We start from the raw sequence: 19,342 nt of genomic DNA, 5'->3' as shown, positions 1-19,342 counted from the left end.
AAATAAAGTACAAAATTCCACCACATGTGAATCTAACATTTACCCATAATATGCTCATCCATTTCTTCATCAACACACTCATCACCATTAATGCGCTATTGCTTTAATATTAATGATAAATAGTTCTATTTTCAGATAAAATATCCTATATTGAAAAACATTGCGCAGTCACAGCTAAACAGCAGAGTTTCATACAAGAATGGCGGCAGCCCTTTCACTGGCACTGTTTGGGTTATTTTCTCTTCAGTTTTGTTTTTCAATTTCAAACAGCAACAAAATTTATAATTTTTTTCTGTTATATTCTTTGTATATATTTTCACCATATACTATTAAACCATTGAGACTATATTGAAACCTGAGAAAACATGCATTTTTAGAAAAGGTTGTGCTTTTAAATCCTTGCCTTCCTTTTAGACTGAAAGGAAACAGGATAGATTCTGAGAGTAGAGATGGACGGTAAAATAAAAAAATAAAAACAAGTGAAGAGTCAAAGAGAAACAGAATTAAAGAAGGATTACTGAAGTATTTGTAAAGCCCACACTGAAACATGCCTCTTTATAGTTAGAACTATTTCCACAAAATGTAACGCTCCAGTTCTACAAACCAACAGCTAGTTTGGACAGTTTGACTTCAATTTTGAGGATAATGGCTTTTGTAGACACCTGTCAAATGTTGTCTTAGCTCCTTCACAACTCACTCTTTTAGTTAATTATACAACCAATAAGGCATGGTGGCTTCATGGATTGATTGTTATTAATGGTTTCAGTAATATGGAAATATCTCCTAATACATAAAGCGAGGCACTTGTTATGCTTAAGTCTACAAACTGAAGAGAAACACCAGAGAGATGAAAATTCAAAGCTAGATACAAAGAGTTAAAGCGAAGTAACATGCTTCACAGATGATCGTTATTAAGACCCATAGTGCATTGTGAGAAGCAGAGCATAAAAAATAAAAGCTAGAGTTCTTAGTGATAATATTAAATTATCTAAACTAACTTTTTTTTTTTTTTTGCCAGTGAGAGGGTTCCCATATTTAAACAAGTGCAAAACAAAAAGAAAATCACTTGATTGCAGTTTGTCCACTACATCACAGCATGGGGGATCAGAGAAATTGCATTGAATGGAATGTAACCGAGATCCACAGCACCACATGAGAGAGAGAGACAGAGAGAGACAGAGACAGAGAGAGAGAGAGAGAGAGATAGATGGAGAGCGGGCTCAGTAGCTCAGCCTTTGACAGTAAACATCACACAGCCAGCTTGTAGAGATCAAACAGCAGGGATCTTTTTTCTTCTTCTTTAGTGTTCCAAAAAGTACAACTGCATGCAAAGCATTCCCAAAACAATGCAAAAATGAGGTAATAGTTTTTTTCATAGCATTTTTGTGTTATTTCTAAATAAATAAATTATGATTCAGCCCCCCACAAAAAAACTATATAAAATTAAATACCCACAATATCTACAGTTAGTAATAAATTATGATTGTTAAATACTTAAGGCATCTCAACTGACAACACCCTGGGTAAACTATGAAAACTTCATCACAGATGACTCCACTACAGGAGGAGGCAGTGTCGACACTGGCAGTGCACAAGACAGGGAGTAATCTGAGTTAATTGATCCTTAACCCACGAGGCTAAAAGAGTCTCTGGGTTTAACCTTTACTATCACAGTGCATAGGACAGTGAGGGTCCTAAAGGCATCCTGTAGAACTGAAACGGCAGGCTGACACAAAGGGTAAAAAACTGGTCAGACCAAGTATTAACAGCCTGAATGTAGTCTGGTGTCTGTGTGCACTGCGAGAGGGAGGCTGCCTCCGTCGCACCACGTTCTACATGTTCTAGCAATACAGCATAGCAACCAGCATAGCAACCACGAGGGGAGGTCTGTCACACAAATAACACAAGATCAATACGCAAGCTCCTCTCTCCGCTGAAACACTGCATGAATCTATACCTAAATATAAACCAACGCAAATGCAATACCAAGAAAAAAAACTTTTGTTGCTATAACTATTGTCACATGTGCTTGTTCTTTAGGCAATAAGGTAAACATCAAAAAGAGGATCCCATCGTTGCCACCAAAGGGGGACAGGATGAACACACGCTACAAGTCAGGGGAGCAGCCGCTGACACTGTTTTTATGTTTTGTTTGTTAGTGTTGAGAAGATAGTCACAGCTCAGATTAACTAAGTCATGCAAAGCCATCTCTGTACCTTTTTAAATTGAAGAAACGCTACCAAAGCTAACAGCCCAAGTCAAAGATGAAACATGCATTTTAGTACATACTGTTCTGCCACTGGTGGAAGATACAGGTACAAGGGCAGCTAAATCTTCCTCCCACCTTGCTCTGCAGTGCCTAATATTTTCCTTTTTCCATCCCTTTTTTTTTTTTTTGGCTTTGTGTTGTATAAGCACTCCAGTGGCCATGCTATTAACCTACAGTGAGTTAACGTCGAGGTGTTGCGTCGAACCCTTAAAAACAGACTCACATTCACACTCTTTGAACATCCACACGTTTTTAGACATATTCTTTAAGTCACACAGAGCAGAGCACACTTACACACACCTGCGCGTCAGGTTCAAGCTATACCGTGACAAAATGCATTTTGGTAAAAACACTTTCTACCTATATTTAAAATTTTCAAAACACTTAACGACTCGATCACTGGGCTCGGTTTTCCACAGCAGTAAAAGAGACCTACTCACACGACACCAACCCAAGGTAAATGTACAACTGTATTGCAAAAATGTCAAAGCTGCATGATAGAATTAAAACACTCAGCTAGCTGGTGCGTGTCCCCCAAGAAGGCGACAGCCAGATATCACTTGTTGGTTACTGCTACTCTACTACGACCACAAATGATCTTTAGGTAAACATGGCATCAGAGCATTTGTTAAGCTTTCTTGTGTGGCAGAATATTCATTTTGATTGAAGTGTGTTTGAAAGAGAGATATATGTAGAAAGAGAGAGATAGAGAAAAAGAGAGAAAGTAGCCAGCTCAGTGTGGGGTTATGTGTTTTCCACTCTCAGGACTTTAAGTCATGGCTTTGAGGACATGCTACACAGCCCGGGGCTACCTACAGTACAACACCACAACAGCAACAACACCCCACTTACGACCAGCAAGCTACAAGTAAACCCTGTGTACATGAGTGTGTGTGTGTGTGTGTGTGTGTGTGTGTGTGTGTCTGCGTGTCTTTTGCCTCCAGAGGGATGTGCTTCTATATAAAGAGAGTCCTTTGCGGCCTCTCGTGCAGTTAGTTATCCTGGCTTGGCTCAATAAAGCGTGAGTCAGAAGGGTGATGATGTCACATGAAGTCTGGAGACATTTGGCAAAGCACCCAACGGGGAGCCGGCAAGCCGGGATGGAAGAAAGCAGAAACCACACCAGACGAGGGTGATTGACAAGGAGGGGGGTTTAAATCTCATCAGCTGTCAGGGTTCAGCTGTGTTTCGATGTCAACTCGACAGATCGGACACTTCCTGCTGGTGGCCAGCCATTGGTCTACACAGCCCTGGTGGAAGAGGTGCATGCAGGGCAATCTCCTGGAGGACAGAGAGACGGGATCAATGTTAATTCACATTGACTCTTCCAGTGCAATACAGTTATGTGCTTGAAAATAACTTCTGAAACTAGCAGGGGGTTAATTTAGCTCATTCAGGCACGTAGAGATGACTTCTGTTGAGTCATCAATCCTACATGCCTCTCAGACAGCTGAGACTCCACATGCTGTAAACTAACCCTCTTTCCTTATCACAGGACACAGTTCCTACCCCCTGAACTTTACACATCAACTTGGTTTGAAATGCATTTGCGGGTGCACATGCTAATATCACTGCTTAAAGAAATAGTTTCAACTTTTTGGCAGAGTTAAATGAGAAAATCAATACCACTTTCATATCTGTCCATTAAATAGGAAGCTAGAGCCAGCAGCTGGTTAGCTTGTGACCCTGTATGTCTAATGTAAGCAAGAGGGAGGATTTGGCTGCAGTTAATGGTGTGTGATATATTTACCATTTGCTTACACATTTATTTAGCAGCAAATGGTTCACTGAGTCCAGATCTAATTTACAAATGATGACATGAAATGAATGTCTGTAAAATTTTACAAAAATCCCACAATCCCTTATATGCATGTGCATCTATAAATTATGTTAATTTATTTAAAGGAATAGTTTGATTTTGGAAAATATGTCTATTTGCTTAAGGCGGCGCATTAGATGAGAAGATCGATACCACTCTCATGTCTGTCTATGACTGCTATCAATCTTCTCATCTCACTTGCTAGCAAGCAAGTGTATTTCCCAAATTGTTTTTTTTTTAAAGCTTTTTAAAATCCTTTTTGAAAAAGTGATGTTTTAATGGAAACAAATGTCTGGGGCTGTGAAGCATTTCTGACCTGACGTCCTCTCCGTCCTCCAGCATGGACAAACAGATGGTACACTTCTCATCCACATCTGTTTCCTCCTCCTCCCCAATCTTCAGCTGCAGGGGCTTTCTCTGTTAGCAGGTCAGATTACATAGAGACAAAAGGTAGGGTCAGAAAAGGGAATATAAAAACTGTGAATATGTTCAATAGTGTAAGTCTCTGTGTGTTATGAACAGAGGTGGGCCTTTAGGGCCAGCAAGGCCTTCTCTGCTGGCCAAGAGATTGTCGGAATCAGAAAACTATATATTTTTTATAATTATTTATATATACATATATACACACATATATATACATATATACACACACACACACATACACACACACACACATATATATATACATATATACATATATACACACACACACACATACACACACACACACATATATATATACATATATATATACACATACATATATATACACATATACATATACATATATATATATATATATATATATATATATATATATATATATAATTTATTTATCTCATATGTAGTTTACAAAGTCCGTTCCCACCAGGTTCCTACGCGTCTATTACCGTAATTTCATTGCTATTCTCCTATTCTCTCCCTCGGTTGTGCTGCTTCCTGTGCAGCTCATAAATCAGAGCTTTTATCCAATCAGATTCCCCCCTTTGCTGTCTCTGGTTGAAAAATCTGCTGAGGCCTTCAGAATTCCGAGTGAATCCGTCTGCTCTTCAAGCAAATAGGGCGATGTTGTCTATTGTCATATTCTTTAGCCAATCAAATTTCGAGTTTGCCCTGTTGGGCGTATTATTTGACAACCTCCTAGCTAACCTTGCCACCCACGTCTGCATTTTCCAATTTCCATACCAGTTAGCCAACTGAAGCAAAACTAGCTAGCATCACATAACTGTTATCAGTAATGCTCATAGGTCATGTTAGTTCAAGTTCGTTTAGAGTTTTAGATGTAAAGTTAATAAGGGAAAGGAAGATGCACTTTTTCTTCAAATGATGAGCAGTTTTGGTAAGTTTAATGGATTTTTTTTTCCTGCATTTTAGTCAAATGAGTTTACTAGCTATTACTGCTTGCTTTAGATTGTTGCTGCTGGTGTTCAAGGTTTGAGCAGTGCCAGTGGCCGCCGTGCCTCTGTGTGTGCGTGGTGGCGTGTTTGTTGAGCCCGGCAGCTTGGCTGGAATTTGTGGGGAAGCCTGTTGATTCCTAATTGTGTTTTGTGTGTGTTTGTTGTCGTCGTATGAGTAAATGTGACCGGTTGTTGTGGGGTTTGTTTTTGTTTCTTTGGTAATAACATTAATTTGGACTGTGTAGTCCCCGTGTATTCATGTCTCTGCTATAGTGTGTTGAAACTCTAGGTGCTGAGCCTTGTGGTAAATCACTTTATTCCACACGATAATGGCCTAGTGTCATCCTGAGGTTATTCAAAGGTGTTTTAATTGCTGTAGGATAGTACTGAAGGCCCAGGTGAAAAACACAAGGACCACCACTGGTTATGAACATCTGGTTATCTGCCTTACCTTCTTGTATTTGTGTGGAAAGGTGAATCTCTCTATGGTTGTCTGAACAGCTCCTCTGCTGACACTCCCCAGCCGGTCTTCCAACTGCAACAGCTCCTGAGGAAAAGTTGGTAGCCAGTTGAGAATAGTATAAAGTAGAATATAATATAATAATACTAATAATAGAACAGCTACTAAATGGAGCTCGAAGTGAGATTGTTTTGTAAAACTGATGTTTTCAAGGTCAAGAATTAACTTGAAGCTCAAATTTCCTCAAAGTCCCTAAGGTGCACTCTTCTGCAACAAATACAATTCCATGACAACTGCTGAAGACGGTCATGAACAAAAGCACAAGCACAAACCTAAATTATACAAATTGAACACGGCTTTGATAAATGCACGGGTGGAAAGTGCATGAAATTTATAAAGAGATAGATTTACCTCATAACTTTCTCGCACAGCGGTGGCGTGCCTTGAAGGATTCAGACTTTGCAGTGCCAACAGGTGGAGCTGGGGGTATGGGTAGTTTCTGATTTCATGCACAACCTAACAAAAGAGAACTCTATCATATAACCGCAACATGATGGAAGTGAAACAGAGTTTTTCTCTACTGTTTCGGTGCATTGTTAGAAATAAAAGACTAGTTTTTAAGAAAACCGAAGGTGACACAAACCCCAAAACAGCAAAAGCAGAACACAGTTGGCAGAAGTGCATCAAATCAACGGCGAAAAACTTTAACGTATAGGTCAAGATATCTTTGGAATTCAGGACAAATGAAACAATTATTATGATAACAAAATTCACGTTGAAAGATAGGGGGCTGACCAACATACCACTTGTGCAGAGGATGTGTTCCTGGGGAAGTGGTGCATTCGAGGGGAGGCCAGGTAATGCTGATAGTGCTGCGGAAGCTGCTGGAGCTGGTACTGGTGGTGAGGGAGGCCGGCATCAACACTGAGATCCCTGCAGGCAGACAGACAGGCGACTAAATCAACATCATCACCCATGCTAGGCAATGTGACAGACAGATGGGTTCAGGGATGAGAGGGCGGGATCATTTCTCGACTCTACAGGACTCTCGTTAATCTCCAACAGCGACTCACCAGTCTGTGCCTTCGGCCAGGTACCGCTGCTGCTGCTGCTGTGTCATTGGCTGGGGAACATGGAGGGCAGGGGAGTACTCATAGCCTGAGCGCAGTCGGTGAGGGTTCAGGGGAATACGCTCCTGGGTTCTTCTGCAATGAGATAAAGATAAGATCAAAATGTCTGATGTGGTTTTCTGTTTGTGTGGGAAACTGTATTTGCATGCAGGTAGTGATTCTACCTTGAGTGTGGGAGAATCCTGCGGTGCTGCGCTTCAAGAAGCTGCTGCTGGATGAGGTATTGCTGGTGTAAGGCCTGAGGTAGGAATGGAGGCCCCGGCACATCCTGGAACTGAGGGGGTGCAGGCAGGGCAGTGAGGGGTGGGTGGTGTGCCGGGGGCAGGTGGGTGGCCAGGCCTGTCTGAGGTGGCTGGCTGGCGTGTCCTAGAGGGAACTCTGCTGAGATGGGCACCTGGGGAGCGCCCAGGTGAAAGTGTCGGCAGGAGGTAGCATGGCTGTGTTGATGCCTGGTGAAGTGTGCTCCTATGGGAGTAAATGCAAGTGATCAGAATTGAGCCAGAAAGGCCTGCTGGGATCACTTTCATTCAGACAGACACCACAGAGAGACCCAGACAAACCGGTGACAAGTACATATTGACGCATATAATTGCAAAAACAAGTCCTTTCTGGCTCACACACACACACACACACACACACACACACACACACACACACACACACACACACACACACACACACACACACACACACACACACACACACACACACACACACACACACACACACACACACGACAGCAGATGGAGGACATAAGACCCCCTGTGGAGCACCATCTAAACCCACACACAGATTGCACCCAATGGCCTGCCTCTCCACTTGCCATAGTGCAGCTAGCATGAAGGATGGCTCTTCACTAACAGCCTGCTGTGTTTCCAAGAAGATCGAAGGCACTGAGGGTTGTCTTTGGTCCACTGCTAGTCAATTTAATAGATTCAGGGTCTGTATTACGTTTGCGGTTTAAAGGAACAAATATTCAACTGTGGATTTCTAATTAAGCCCTGCATAGCAACTGAGGCAGGCTCAAAACATTATCAGGCTCCATTTCTACCTTCCCCCACCCTTCCTATCAGGAGGTGGAGGAGACACGAGATTGTGTGGTAGTCCCACTGAATCACCTCGGTATCAAGTTGCACAAAACAATCAATACAAATTACTCCAAGCTCAGAGAGAGGAGGGCTGAAAGGAGGATGAGGTGTGTACAAACAGGTCTGGAGGGTGGACTGTGCACTGTGTATAATGAAGTGTTGTGTTGGTTGGAAGAAAATAATTGTCTCATCTACTGTTGTGTCAGCTGTTTCAAGCAAAGTCAGGCACATTTAAGCCAGACTTGTTAAACAGTAATATCCCTTAAATACGTGTGCATTTACCTATATATATTTAAAGGAATAGTACAATATTTGGGGAATTTATTTGAGACTGGTATCAAACTTCTCATCTTAGCATATTTCATAGCACATTTCCCAAAATGTCAAACAATTCCTTTTAATTATTGCTTACATGACATATTTGCATGGCTGCTTCTCGTTGCATATAGCCTTGGGACATGGGAAGCCAGTGAACCTTGAGAGCCATGAGCAAACTGAAAACAACATTTGGCTGAGGAAGTAGAGCAGAAATGGCAGACTACTGGTTTGGATTGGCAGTACATCACTTTTGAATACAGCCTGTGACCCGGTTAAGAATGGAGTCCAAGCAAAGCTTAAAGTAAATATCAAATGATTTGTCTCTGGGCTCTTTCGCAGTATGAACCACTGACATTAATATTTGACATATTGCAGTGCTGCCAGCAACAGCCCTGATGTTGTTATTGTTCCGTCTCTGCTTCGACTTACAGACATAAAATGCCTGATTGGTGCAGAACAGACCCCCACCCATCAACGCACACGTACAGCACACACACTTATACGCTCCCATCCACCTCTGCTCACCCCTGAGCTGCTGCACAGGCAGCCCCTCCCCCACGGTGTGGCTGCGGCATGGTGTCCCTGCGTGAGTGACAGCCTGTAAGCCCTGCCCAGCCGCGACTGCAGCAGTCTGACATCAAACCTGTCTCTCTCTCTCTCTCTCTCCCTCACCCCTCCTGCTTCCATCACTGCAGCTTTACAATCGCACCTCCCCTCTAACGTAATCCTGTCTTCTGCCTTGTGCGGTGGTCTTCCATCATGTGCCTTGTGTATGCAGTTTTTCATTGAAAACCCATCACCAGCTGATGTCACTGGTTGGCACACTCATAATCAGAGTGAGGGACTAATGAGTGAAATCAGCTTGAAAGCTGCACAGCTGGACAGAAAATCTGCATACAAATGGCTGTACATGGCACATGCTTGCAAACCACTTACTGACCTTGATGCTTAACATTGGGCAAACAAGGACAAGGTGGAAGACAAAGCATCTGATTTTAATGTGGTCTGTACCAGTGCTACTACTGTGAAATAACTTATGCATTACAGCTGTTGAGTTATTTAAAAGTCTGTTGCTGTAGTCGGAGGAGAAAGTTGCAGAGCACACATGGCTGTGCCTCAGACACACCTTGGGTCCGCACATAAATAACTTGACTATTTCAGACGCTGTGAACAGATGCAAGGCTCAAGTGGCTGTAATGTGACAGCAAAAAGTCCCAGACTTTAAAAATTAAATCACTGAGTTTACATTTAAAATGTGCAGCTCAATAATACTTAAAATAAAAGACACCAGAGCCTGTGCTGAATGTTGTGACCAATCTACCCACTTCTAAAGTTATCACAGAAACAAAAGGCTTGTTACTGCATTGTTTAAAATGCGAGCAACGCTCTTTAACCAAGGCACATTAAAAGAAAATAGTAAGTATATTATTATTCATTAACAAAAAAGCTTTAATTTAATATTACGGACTTCCTGCAATAAATAATCAAAAGCCTTATCTGCTCCTGTGCTATTATCACAAGCTACAACAGCACAAATGGATAACTGGAATTTATTTTTAAAACTGAGAAGCGAAGTGCTTTATTCTGTGTCAAGGTCTGTTCTACCCCTGACAAGAAAAGGACTCGATAAACGAGGCCAATATTTTACAACATTACATAGAAAGATATAACACTTTACAGATGAAATAGCTGCCACCTGCTGATTGCGCCAAATTGATTTCTCATTATGATACACATTTGGAGACTCTTATTCAATTGATAGTTGGACATTCTGGTGGAGAGTTATATGAGGAGATCAATACCACTCTTATCTGCCAGGTTCTCTGTCCCTTGTTTAATCCATACAAAATAATGAGTGGTTATGTGCCAGACTATTTCTTGGTGACTATTTTAAAGCCAAGAAAAAGTCTGGCACATACCCCCTGTACAACTGCAAATTGACATTTTTACACTTTACAGGTGCTGGTAAGTGGTCTTTGTTACCTTGAGACAGAATCCTGTTTTCAGTCTCTTTGCTTAGCTAACAGGCTGATGGCCGAGCTTTATGTTTATTGTACATCATTTAACTCTCCGCCAGAAAGAGGATTTCCTAAAATGTTGACCTATTCCTTTATTAACACAACCTACAGAAGAATGTTATCCAGTGTTTAATATGTAATGGGGAGAGACTTGAAAAGGTCCTTTGTGTTAAAATAAAATACCTCGAGTTAGAGTTGGGCGATAACACAATATATACCATGATAAGACGATTAATTTGCCATTACGTTATACCGTGATGTACAACAGTTAAATATCTTTGGAGCGTATTAGGCCAGTTTAGGCAGTGCTGCAAATCAATATTGGATTTTGATATGATTTGTGCATGGATTTTGCTGGATTAGCCAAAAACATACGCTGTAGTTGTTGATTTTTACAGAAAACTGACTAACAATATATATTGACATCAAAATACAAAATGATATATACCCAAACAGAAGATTTGATCCATATCGCCCAAAGTTGTTCCAATGTTAACTCGTCAATGAACACCAATGAGTGGATGTGAGGGAGGCTGTGTTTTGTTTCGTTTGTTCGGAGTAGGAGGGAATGACAGCGTGTAACGTTAAAAGTCAATGCCGATGTTTTTCAGTACAACATGCTTTTTTGTTTTAATGGATAGAAAAATTGGGTGCCCCTACTCTAAAGTAAGCAGAGCAGCAACTTGAATAAACTCTGTCAAAGACAGCTGAGAAATGAGAGCACATAAAGAGTGAGGGGACCGTCTCAGTGACAGCACAGTGTGAAGGGAGGAGGGGAGGAACACATGGAAATCAGCAAAAAGCACACTGAAGGTTAGAAAGAAAACTACAGTCTTTATTGGAAAATATTAGTATGTGCGGCACTGTGTGATAATAGTAATAATAAGAGTAGTATATCATATATAATCATAATAATACCATGCAAATAAAGACCAAAAGGCAAGGCCCGACCATGCTCTCTGTAGGGTTAACAGAACAGAAGCAGCATCCAATGAGTAGATGTGTATGCTTACAGCACATTTCAGTATAGCAGGGACATCTCTACACAACGTTTACATTGGAATCTGCTGTTCAATGTGAAAAAAACAAAAGTGTAAAATGACCATGCATTAGGATCTAATACAAGAACATAAGGTAGAAAACCACAACCAAAGAATAAAAGACATTTTCATTCTAAAAGGAGTTCTACAGCAGTGCAGGATATAAACATCCCTGTAAAATGGATAGCATTCTGGAGGTGTCTGAGGGAAGACTTAAGAGGGGGGGGGGGGCTGTGCATGATAGCAGGGATTCTCAAATGGCAAGATGAGTTAGAGCCGAGTCTTGCCAATTTACTGTGACTCACTAAATCAATTCATCTAGCAGGAACAAAGGCTTTCACACATGGATAGGATTATGACCAGCCGTTTGGACAGGTGCAGTGGACCATCAAAGGTGAAAATGGCATCACACAAATCACTGTGGTTTTAGTACTACAGGTATTGGTTAATTGGTGAATGTTAGGAAAACCAAGGATTATTGGTCAAAATTATTTAGAGAAGGTGATCGTACAAGTGCTTTAATGATTACAAAAGCTGGTACAATGCACCTTTGCAAATAGGGGATGGAGACAAAATTGAAAGAGTTCGATCAAGCCTGGCTGTAATCGAATCGGGGAGGATCAAAATGTATCCACTTTACAGAAATTTACAGCAAAATGTAGTCTATCCACACTGAATGGGAGAATCACAATGACAGTTTGTAGTAAAGTCTAATGCTACAATGGGTTATTCACTGAAGAGCAACATGACAGTTTAAATAAAGACAAACTGTTTTCTACAGAAGGTGTTATTCTTTAGTCTGTTACACAGAAGGATACGGTATGAGTGAGAACTCGGTTTAATGCCAATGTCGTCTTCAGATGGAAAGAGGAAATGAGGAAGAAGGGGTTCACAATACAGCTAGATGCAGAGAACAGGCAGAGGCTACGGCAGACAGCAGCAGATGATCGTTAGCTACACAATGGAGGGGGACAAAGGTCTGAGAAATGCGGAATGTAGAGCCAGCCTCGATACTATGGAACAGGAAAAAAGAACACAAATAAAAGCACAATGAAATCATTGGTGCTACTGCATGTAGTTTTAACAATGCACGTCAAAGTATTACCACTATTATTATTATTATTATCATTATTATTATTATTATTATTATTATTATTATTACTACTACATAATCAGCACAGATAGCCTATACTGCAATGGATGATGATTATAGTTATTATGCCCAATTCAGCGAGTGTGGTTATTCATATTTATGCTGTTCAGATTTTCACTGCACTTTCATCTTAATTTGCATGTTTAATTTGACGCTTTCCATCGGACAAACAGTTTTGAGGTTTAAGTGAAAATGACCATTTTGTACCATTTAAATTAGCCAGTCATAGCCTCTTATCTGAGCTACGGCCATTACTCTAACGTTACCAGTCTTTAATGGCAGAGCAGAACCCTTATCGTAACTAACTCAGGGTAAAATGAGCGCAGGAAATCAACAGACCCCATGCCAGTTGCACACAAAGGGACAAACATCCCTTGTCATGTTATCAGTTGTCAGCCTCGATTCAGATACTTGCTTGGGCCAAATTAATGACAAATCCACACAGAGCGGTGGATATTATTAGCTGAAGCTGAGCTAGTATATGTGGCTGTATGAAGCCTCTGGTATTTTTCAGTAACGGACGGTAGCTTAGCGGTGACTGCACAAAAAACGCTGCAAACGCACGTAAACACCGCGCAGTAAAATATAAACCAGACCGCGCTAGCACAGCTGAGGATAAAAGAAAAGAGGGGCTGCCATTTGACAGCTGCAGTCATTTGATGCGGTTAACAGGCCTTGAAATATCATAAAAACAAACGGCCATGGCTTTTATATAAGATTAAAAATGTCTTCAGTCAGACTAACCACGATTTAACGGTCTTTAACGGCTAATTTCACGTGACGCTACGGTTAGCAAGACAGCTAATGTTGTCTACGCTCGACTGTCGCTATTATGTTGGCTTGCGTTTTTGCTAGCAGGTGTCAGCTCTGTTTACATCATTTGAGGACATTTAAAAGAAGGAAAAGCCGAGACATTTGTTAGGGTTAGGATAAGAAAATATATAGGGCTAGTCATACCTCTATTTCTAACTGAGCCGAAGACGGGGAGAACCAGATATCCAACATGTACTAACACCATCCTGGGTCCTTCTTTGTTGTGTGGGTAGCCAGTGAGACAGATGGTCCATGGAAATGATCCCCTCCAGTCCCCAGCACATTCAAACGGAAAGGCTGCGCTGCAAGCACACACAGACCCGATCAACCAATCACTGGACCCCTCCAATAAGGACCCACCGGCTTTGGCACCTACAGCACCAATGGGATGAGCAAAGGGGCGGGGATGTCTGTGTTTTGGACAACCCGCCCCTCCATGACTGAACCAAATATTCTCTATTACCAGAGACGGTTATAGAGCATCTTTTACTGAACCCACCAGCCCAGATAAGGAACTTGGTAATGGCAGTGGGAGACCCTCAAATAGACATCTGGTTAAATGTCAGTCCAGTGAGCCACATATATATTGTTTATTTAGAATTTGAGATGGATATCACTGAAATGCTTTTCAAAAATATTAAAATGGAAATTGTACTTTGTACTAAATTGTAATTGATGTACTTTTTAAGATTAAAGGCCCCACAGGTGTTTTCAATCATTGTGGCTGATAAGACCTGTTCATGTTTGACCATTGGGATTTACATGAGTTCACCAATCTCATATTTAGCATTGGCATGTATACATCAGAAATAGGGGCCTGCTTTTTTTTAAATGAATTCAAATGCAATTTAAATATTACCCAATAACCTATAATATATTATTCAGCAACATTTCCTAGCAACTTACAATTACTATATATGTCAGAGGCCACACGCGTCTGGAGCAACTGGGTTAAGTCAGGGGTCAGGGTTAGGGTTAACGTGTCGTTGGTTGATGTATCGCAGTGGGAATTGAATCCAGATTGCCCACACCAAAGGTATGTGTCATATCCACTGTGCCATAACCACTCAATACTGTACTTAAGTACACCTTTTGAGGTACTTCAATTTGTTTCTATTTCCACTACACTACATTTGCAAGCCATACTTACCAGTGACATTCATTTTTACATACAAAACATATGATCAATTTAAATAAAATAATACATCAAGATTAAAGGCCTTGCATACCCACACAGGTGTTTTCAATCCACACTCAAAGCCACGTTTTGGAGATTACAAGAAGATTCAATTCATTCATTGGACTTCAATCCTCACCAATTTAATTTTCTTTCCTTAGACACACTTGACATCCGACACTCCTTTTCAGTCTTAATGAGCACATGAGCAAAGATTACATAGCCTGTTTGTAATAGGAATCTTTTTAAGGACAAGAAAACACATTTGATTCAATTTAATTATACACTTTGGGACCCAGTGGCTCAGTTGTCCCAGCCAGGATGGCTCAGTGAGAAGTAACTAACAAACACAGCCATTAGGGAAATGTAGCTGAATAATCTGCTACAGAACATTAAGAAATATTAAATTCTCATAATAATTAATTTGAAAAATATTCTCTCCCTATGTTGTACCATTTTCCTGTACAGCAGATATGCTGAAAACTGCCTGTGTCCTGAAAACCTCTCTGCCTTTAGTGTTAAGCCTGAAGGGGCAAGGAACAGATGGGCATGGGGAGGCTGAGGGGGTCACAAAATTCTTAGTCCCATATGTCCTCGTCTTCCAGTTCCCACCATCTAATGCTTTAAGCCTGCCGTGCCACACAAAGAGCCTTTCACAATGCTTTACTATCAGTGCAGGTCAAACTACTGCAGTCAGTTCCCTTTACTCACAAATAACAGAGCGGTAATACTGTCAAACTCTTTTTACTACAATACCTTTAGCATAATATAAAACAAGAGCAACTGCGATGTTTGATTTTCTTGAAAAATGAATTTCCATTCTGTCCTCATGTTCATGAGTCACATTGCTTTCTATTATAATGTCAACAAATAATGTAATATATTCAGAGCTGCAGCTATCTTTTTTAAATTATCAATTCAAAATTAATTGTTTAGTCTATGAATGTAAAAAAAAAAAAAAAAATAGTGAAAAAAAATACCAATCTCTTTCCAGAGCCCAAGTGACATCCTCAAGTGTCTTGTTTTGTTTGACCAAAAGTCCAAAAGCCAAATATGTTCATTTTACAGTTATATATGACAAAGAGAATCTGCAGCTTGGCTTTCCCCCCCACTATTGTTGCTTGGAAAATGACTAAAGCGAATAATCGATTATGAAAATAGTCAACTAATTGACTAATCATTTCCAATCTTCATATTTTACATTTGTTCATTTGAGTTCCAACTTGTCTTTTCAGAACAGAAATGATCAAGATCCATGATGGATGGAAGTTGGTTTCAAAACAGAAAAAATGTTGAAGTCTGAAGTAAAACTAGTAATTAGAAGTAGTCACATGGATTTTTTGTTTGTGTAAAGCCCTCTGCTGGTGGCTGGAGCATCATTAACAAGTGAGCTGTCATTTTGAATAAGCCTGGAACAGCACTTGTACAACACAGAATCTAAAGCTGCATCATTTAGACTAAAAAGACATCTGCAAGAGGAAGGATACTTATTTCTGGCTTTTCAGAGTGAGCCAGCACATTCACTGCTCTGTGAGGCCACCACTGCCCTGTAAAAATTAGCATACAGCTGATGTTCTGCCCCGAGGGTGAAAAGAGCTGGCTAAAGGGCTTTGGTTTTAGGAAAAGGGCCCCGCAGACTGCATTGCTTCACTCCCTCATTGTCCTCTTCATGCAAACTCCATATGTCCCCCTAGCGGCAGGTGTCACAGTGTGACCTCTGACCCGGCATGCCACTTTTGTTGGTGACGGTGAAGTTGTATTGTTCACAGCGAGGCGGTTGTCTAGACGTTTGGCAACAGGATAAAAGAAAATAATGAGACGTGTCATAAAGTATTGTACCTATTATGGCAATTATTCTCACTGCTACACACAAGAATATACTTGTGCAAAACACTTTTTGATGGACAGGACTTTGGGCTTTTTAATCAGTGTGCTGCCATTATTATATTTAAATTTGAGGAAGAACTTTGTAAGTAGAATTTAAGTTGTTTGTTAAAGTTGTAGTTAAAGTTGTCTGAAAGGATGAAAAACATGCAACATGTCATTGTCGTCAGTTTAAAGACTTTAGTCCCAATAACTTTTGACAGACAAAACTGGCAGACACTTTTCAGGCATCGATTCCTCAGACTTGAATGAAAAAACAAACAAATCCTCACCAGTTCAAAGCATGACACTAGACATTTGATATCCTAACAATCACAGCATGAACAAAGACTACATACCAGTTTCCTGCTTTTAAAATGAATGTTTTCTAGAGACAAGAAAATAAATTGCTGTACAATTAGGTCATTAAATAACGCTCTATTTATTTAATTTTAAAATAGTTTCTTGTTGTTCTACAGACATAATTTCAAGGAAGTCAAGGACTTGCAGAAGCAACACAATAACAAATAGTTTTGTTAATTTAAAATACTGACAGTAAAACAAAACAATAAAAACAGAAGAGCAAAGCTAAATTACGGATAATGAGGATTATATCTGATTTGAGGTTAAAGATGTGACCAAACATGCTATGTGCAACCATCGTCGCCCATCACCGCCCTAATTTTCTACCAAACCTTTATCACTAAAAGACATTAGTCTTACTAACATTTCATAATAGTCCTAAGGAACAATAGCAAAAATGGATTTTGCAAGCAGAAGTGGCCTGGTAAAAGAACTGTCATTGCAGTGGTAGCATGTATATAGTGGAAAGAACTGGCCAAAGGAAAACAAAAATATCACATTAGACTACACTGTATCTTGAGTTTGAAACAGAATTCAAGTCACCTCATTTCATAACACATGCATCAACTTCCAAATGAAAAGAGTTTGACTTATAGCAAATTTAAAACAAATAAACTGGAAGCAAATTTCAAATCCAGAAAGAAAACAAACTGAAAACATAAATTCCATTTAGACTTTGGTTTAGTTCCTTATATTTAGGATTTTCCCTTCCCTTCTGTGACCAGCAGAAGTAAAATAATTTGATTATAGAATTCTCAAGCATCACTTAGGATAGTAGATGCTACTTAATATGAAATCAAATAAAGCTTAAGTGTTAAAACAGTGGGTGGTATTGGATCATTGATACAAATTTACCAGTGTGGCTGCAGTGCTGCGAGACAAAAATAAGACCACAGGGAAAGAGAGCAAGCAAGCCCTAAGGATCAGGGTATAAACAGTTTAAAAGTTTCTTCTATAAACACCCCCAACACGTGGGTACAAACTCAAAACCACTTATACTTTTTTGTTTTTAGTGTGCTAAATTCTCTCTATATATGTTATTAAAATATTTATTGTTGAGATAGCAAAATCCGCTGCTTTGTAAGGTAAAAGAATAAGCTTTATACGATTCTAAAAGAAAATAGTGCACATTTCAAGGCATTCAGGCCATCTTGCTTTGCAGTATTCAATGGAAGATACAGTTGTTATAAAGGGGTCCCCAGAGGTTTAAAGGTGTTTGCATCCACTCAGGATAAGCATGCAAACAATAAGTGCACCCAGTCAGCACTGCAGGGTCATACATTCATTGAAAACTACGTCACCTGGGACACTCGGACTCTGTAGCAACACAGCAGATTGTGGCTTCCAACATATACGTTTTAAAACAAAAGACAGAATTTCTATTGCCAATACACCACCACCAAATAGTAGTGCTGTGGTGGAAATGAGTCATAGTGTGTTTGTATATTTCCTTCAGAGTCTTGAGTTTAACCAGTGGTTTTCGGGTTTGTTTTTATGAAAAAAAGGAAAAACGTACAGGAATACGGTAGTATTTCTGAAACAAAAGCTGTAGATTTAAATCAAAAGACATTTTGGGAAATATGCTAGATGAGAAGATCGATACCACTCTCATGTCTATCCATTAAATAAAAAGCTACAGCTAGCAGCGGGTTGGCTTAAGTTTAGCACAAACACGGGTAATGGGGAAACCGCTAAGCCTCGTGCTGTTCAACTATTTCTAGGCCAAAAATAGTCCGGCATAAAAACACCCTAAAAAACGTGAATTGTCATTTTCCCACTTAGGTTTTTTTTTTTGTGTGGATTAAACAAATGAAACAATTAATTATAATTAATCAGTGAGCTTTAGAGGTGTTGGTCAGAGGATTTCGTTACTTGTAGACGGAGCCAAGTTAGCCGTTTCCACCTGTTCCTAGTCGTTGTGCTAAGATAACGGGCTGCAATCAATCTTCTTGTCAAACTCTCTGCAAAAAAGCCAATACAGGTATTTCCCAAAATGTCAAACTGTTCCTTTAAGATAAACCAAACCCCCGACAGCACAAGAGCATTAGGCTATAGGCTACAGTGAAGCAAAGCTATCAATGCAGACTGAACTAAATGTGAAACCAGTGGTGAGACTTTTGAAAACAAAATTGACCCTAGGCAGGTACAAAGCAAACTTTGTGGTTCGTACCAGCTGCCGTGTATGCCTTGACCGCAGGGGACTGCCGAAAATGCCAAATCTGAAAAATATGCCGTTCAGAGTCTGTAGTGAAGCAGGTCAACAGCTGTGTTGTGATACTGACCTGCTCTCAAGCAGCAACTTGATGTTTTCACTATACAGCTTGCAAGCACACAACACAAAGTGACAACCTGACACCCGTTATCAAGGGGTAACTGAGGTATTAAATAAAAAAGGTAGGATATTGCTATCATTAACAGATAAATCACTCTTACG

At 40.1% G+C, this 19,342-nt stretch overlaps 1 protein-coding gene across 5 annotated transcripts; it reads right to left on the bottom strand.

Moving 5' to 3' along the window:
• Positions 1-3,356: 3,356 nt before the first annotated feature.
• Positions 3,357-13,839, bottom strand: rnf165a (ring finger protein 165a). Of its 5 annotated transcripts, none has more exons than XM_039780046.1 (10): positions 13,650-13,835; positions 11,160-12,552; positions 10,948-11,032; positions 7,240-7,540; positions 7,019-7,150; positions 6,749-6,878; positions 6,357-6,461; positions 5,937-6,032; positions 4,405-4,505; positions 3,357-3,550 (listed from the first exon to the last, which is right to left on the bottom strand). In XM_039780046.1, exons 3-10 carry the CDS (start codon positions 10,967-10,969, stop codon positions 3,433-3,435), a joined length of 1,005 nt encoding a protein of 334 aa, XP_039635980.1. In that variant the 5' UTR covers positions 10,970-11,032; positions 11,160-12,552; positions 13,650-13,835; the 3' UTR covers positions 3,357-3,432. The 5 variants fall into 5 exon arrangements, with proteins under 5 accessions (XP_039635980.1, XP_039635981.1, XP_039635979.1 ...); XM_039780047.1 differs by having other exon boundaries at positions 11,418-12,552; XM_039780045.1 differs by having other exon boundaries at positions 10,948-12,552.
• Positions 13,840-19,342: the final 5,503 nt, after the last annotated feature.

Source organism: Perca fluviatilis, chromosome 17 (genome assembly GCF_010015445.1).
Source record: "Perca fluviatilis chromosome 17, GENO_Pfluv_1.0, whole genome shotgun sequence".
In the NCBI taxonomy this organism is placed as follows: Eukaryota; Metazoa; Chordata; class Actinopteri; order Perciformes; family Percidae; genus Perca; species Perca fluviatilis.
This window is presented reverse-complemented; position numbering and strand designations above follow the sequence as displayed.

Bases quoted from the DNA above. Each gene is read 5' to 3' on its own strand.
- rnf165a (XM_039780043.1), bottom strand. From the start codon at position 13,710: ATGGTGTTAGTACATGTTGGATATCTGGTTCTCCCCGTCTTCGGCTCA. The intron at 6,879-7,018 runs GTGAGTCGCTGT...GTCTGCCTGCAG, and splicing joins CTGGCCGAAGGCACAGACTG to GGATCTCAGTGTTGATGCCG. The intron at 6,462-6,748 runs GTATGTTGGTCA...CTCTTTTGTTAG, and splicing joins ACACATCCTCTGCACAAGTG to GTTGTGCATGAAATCAGAAA.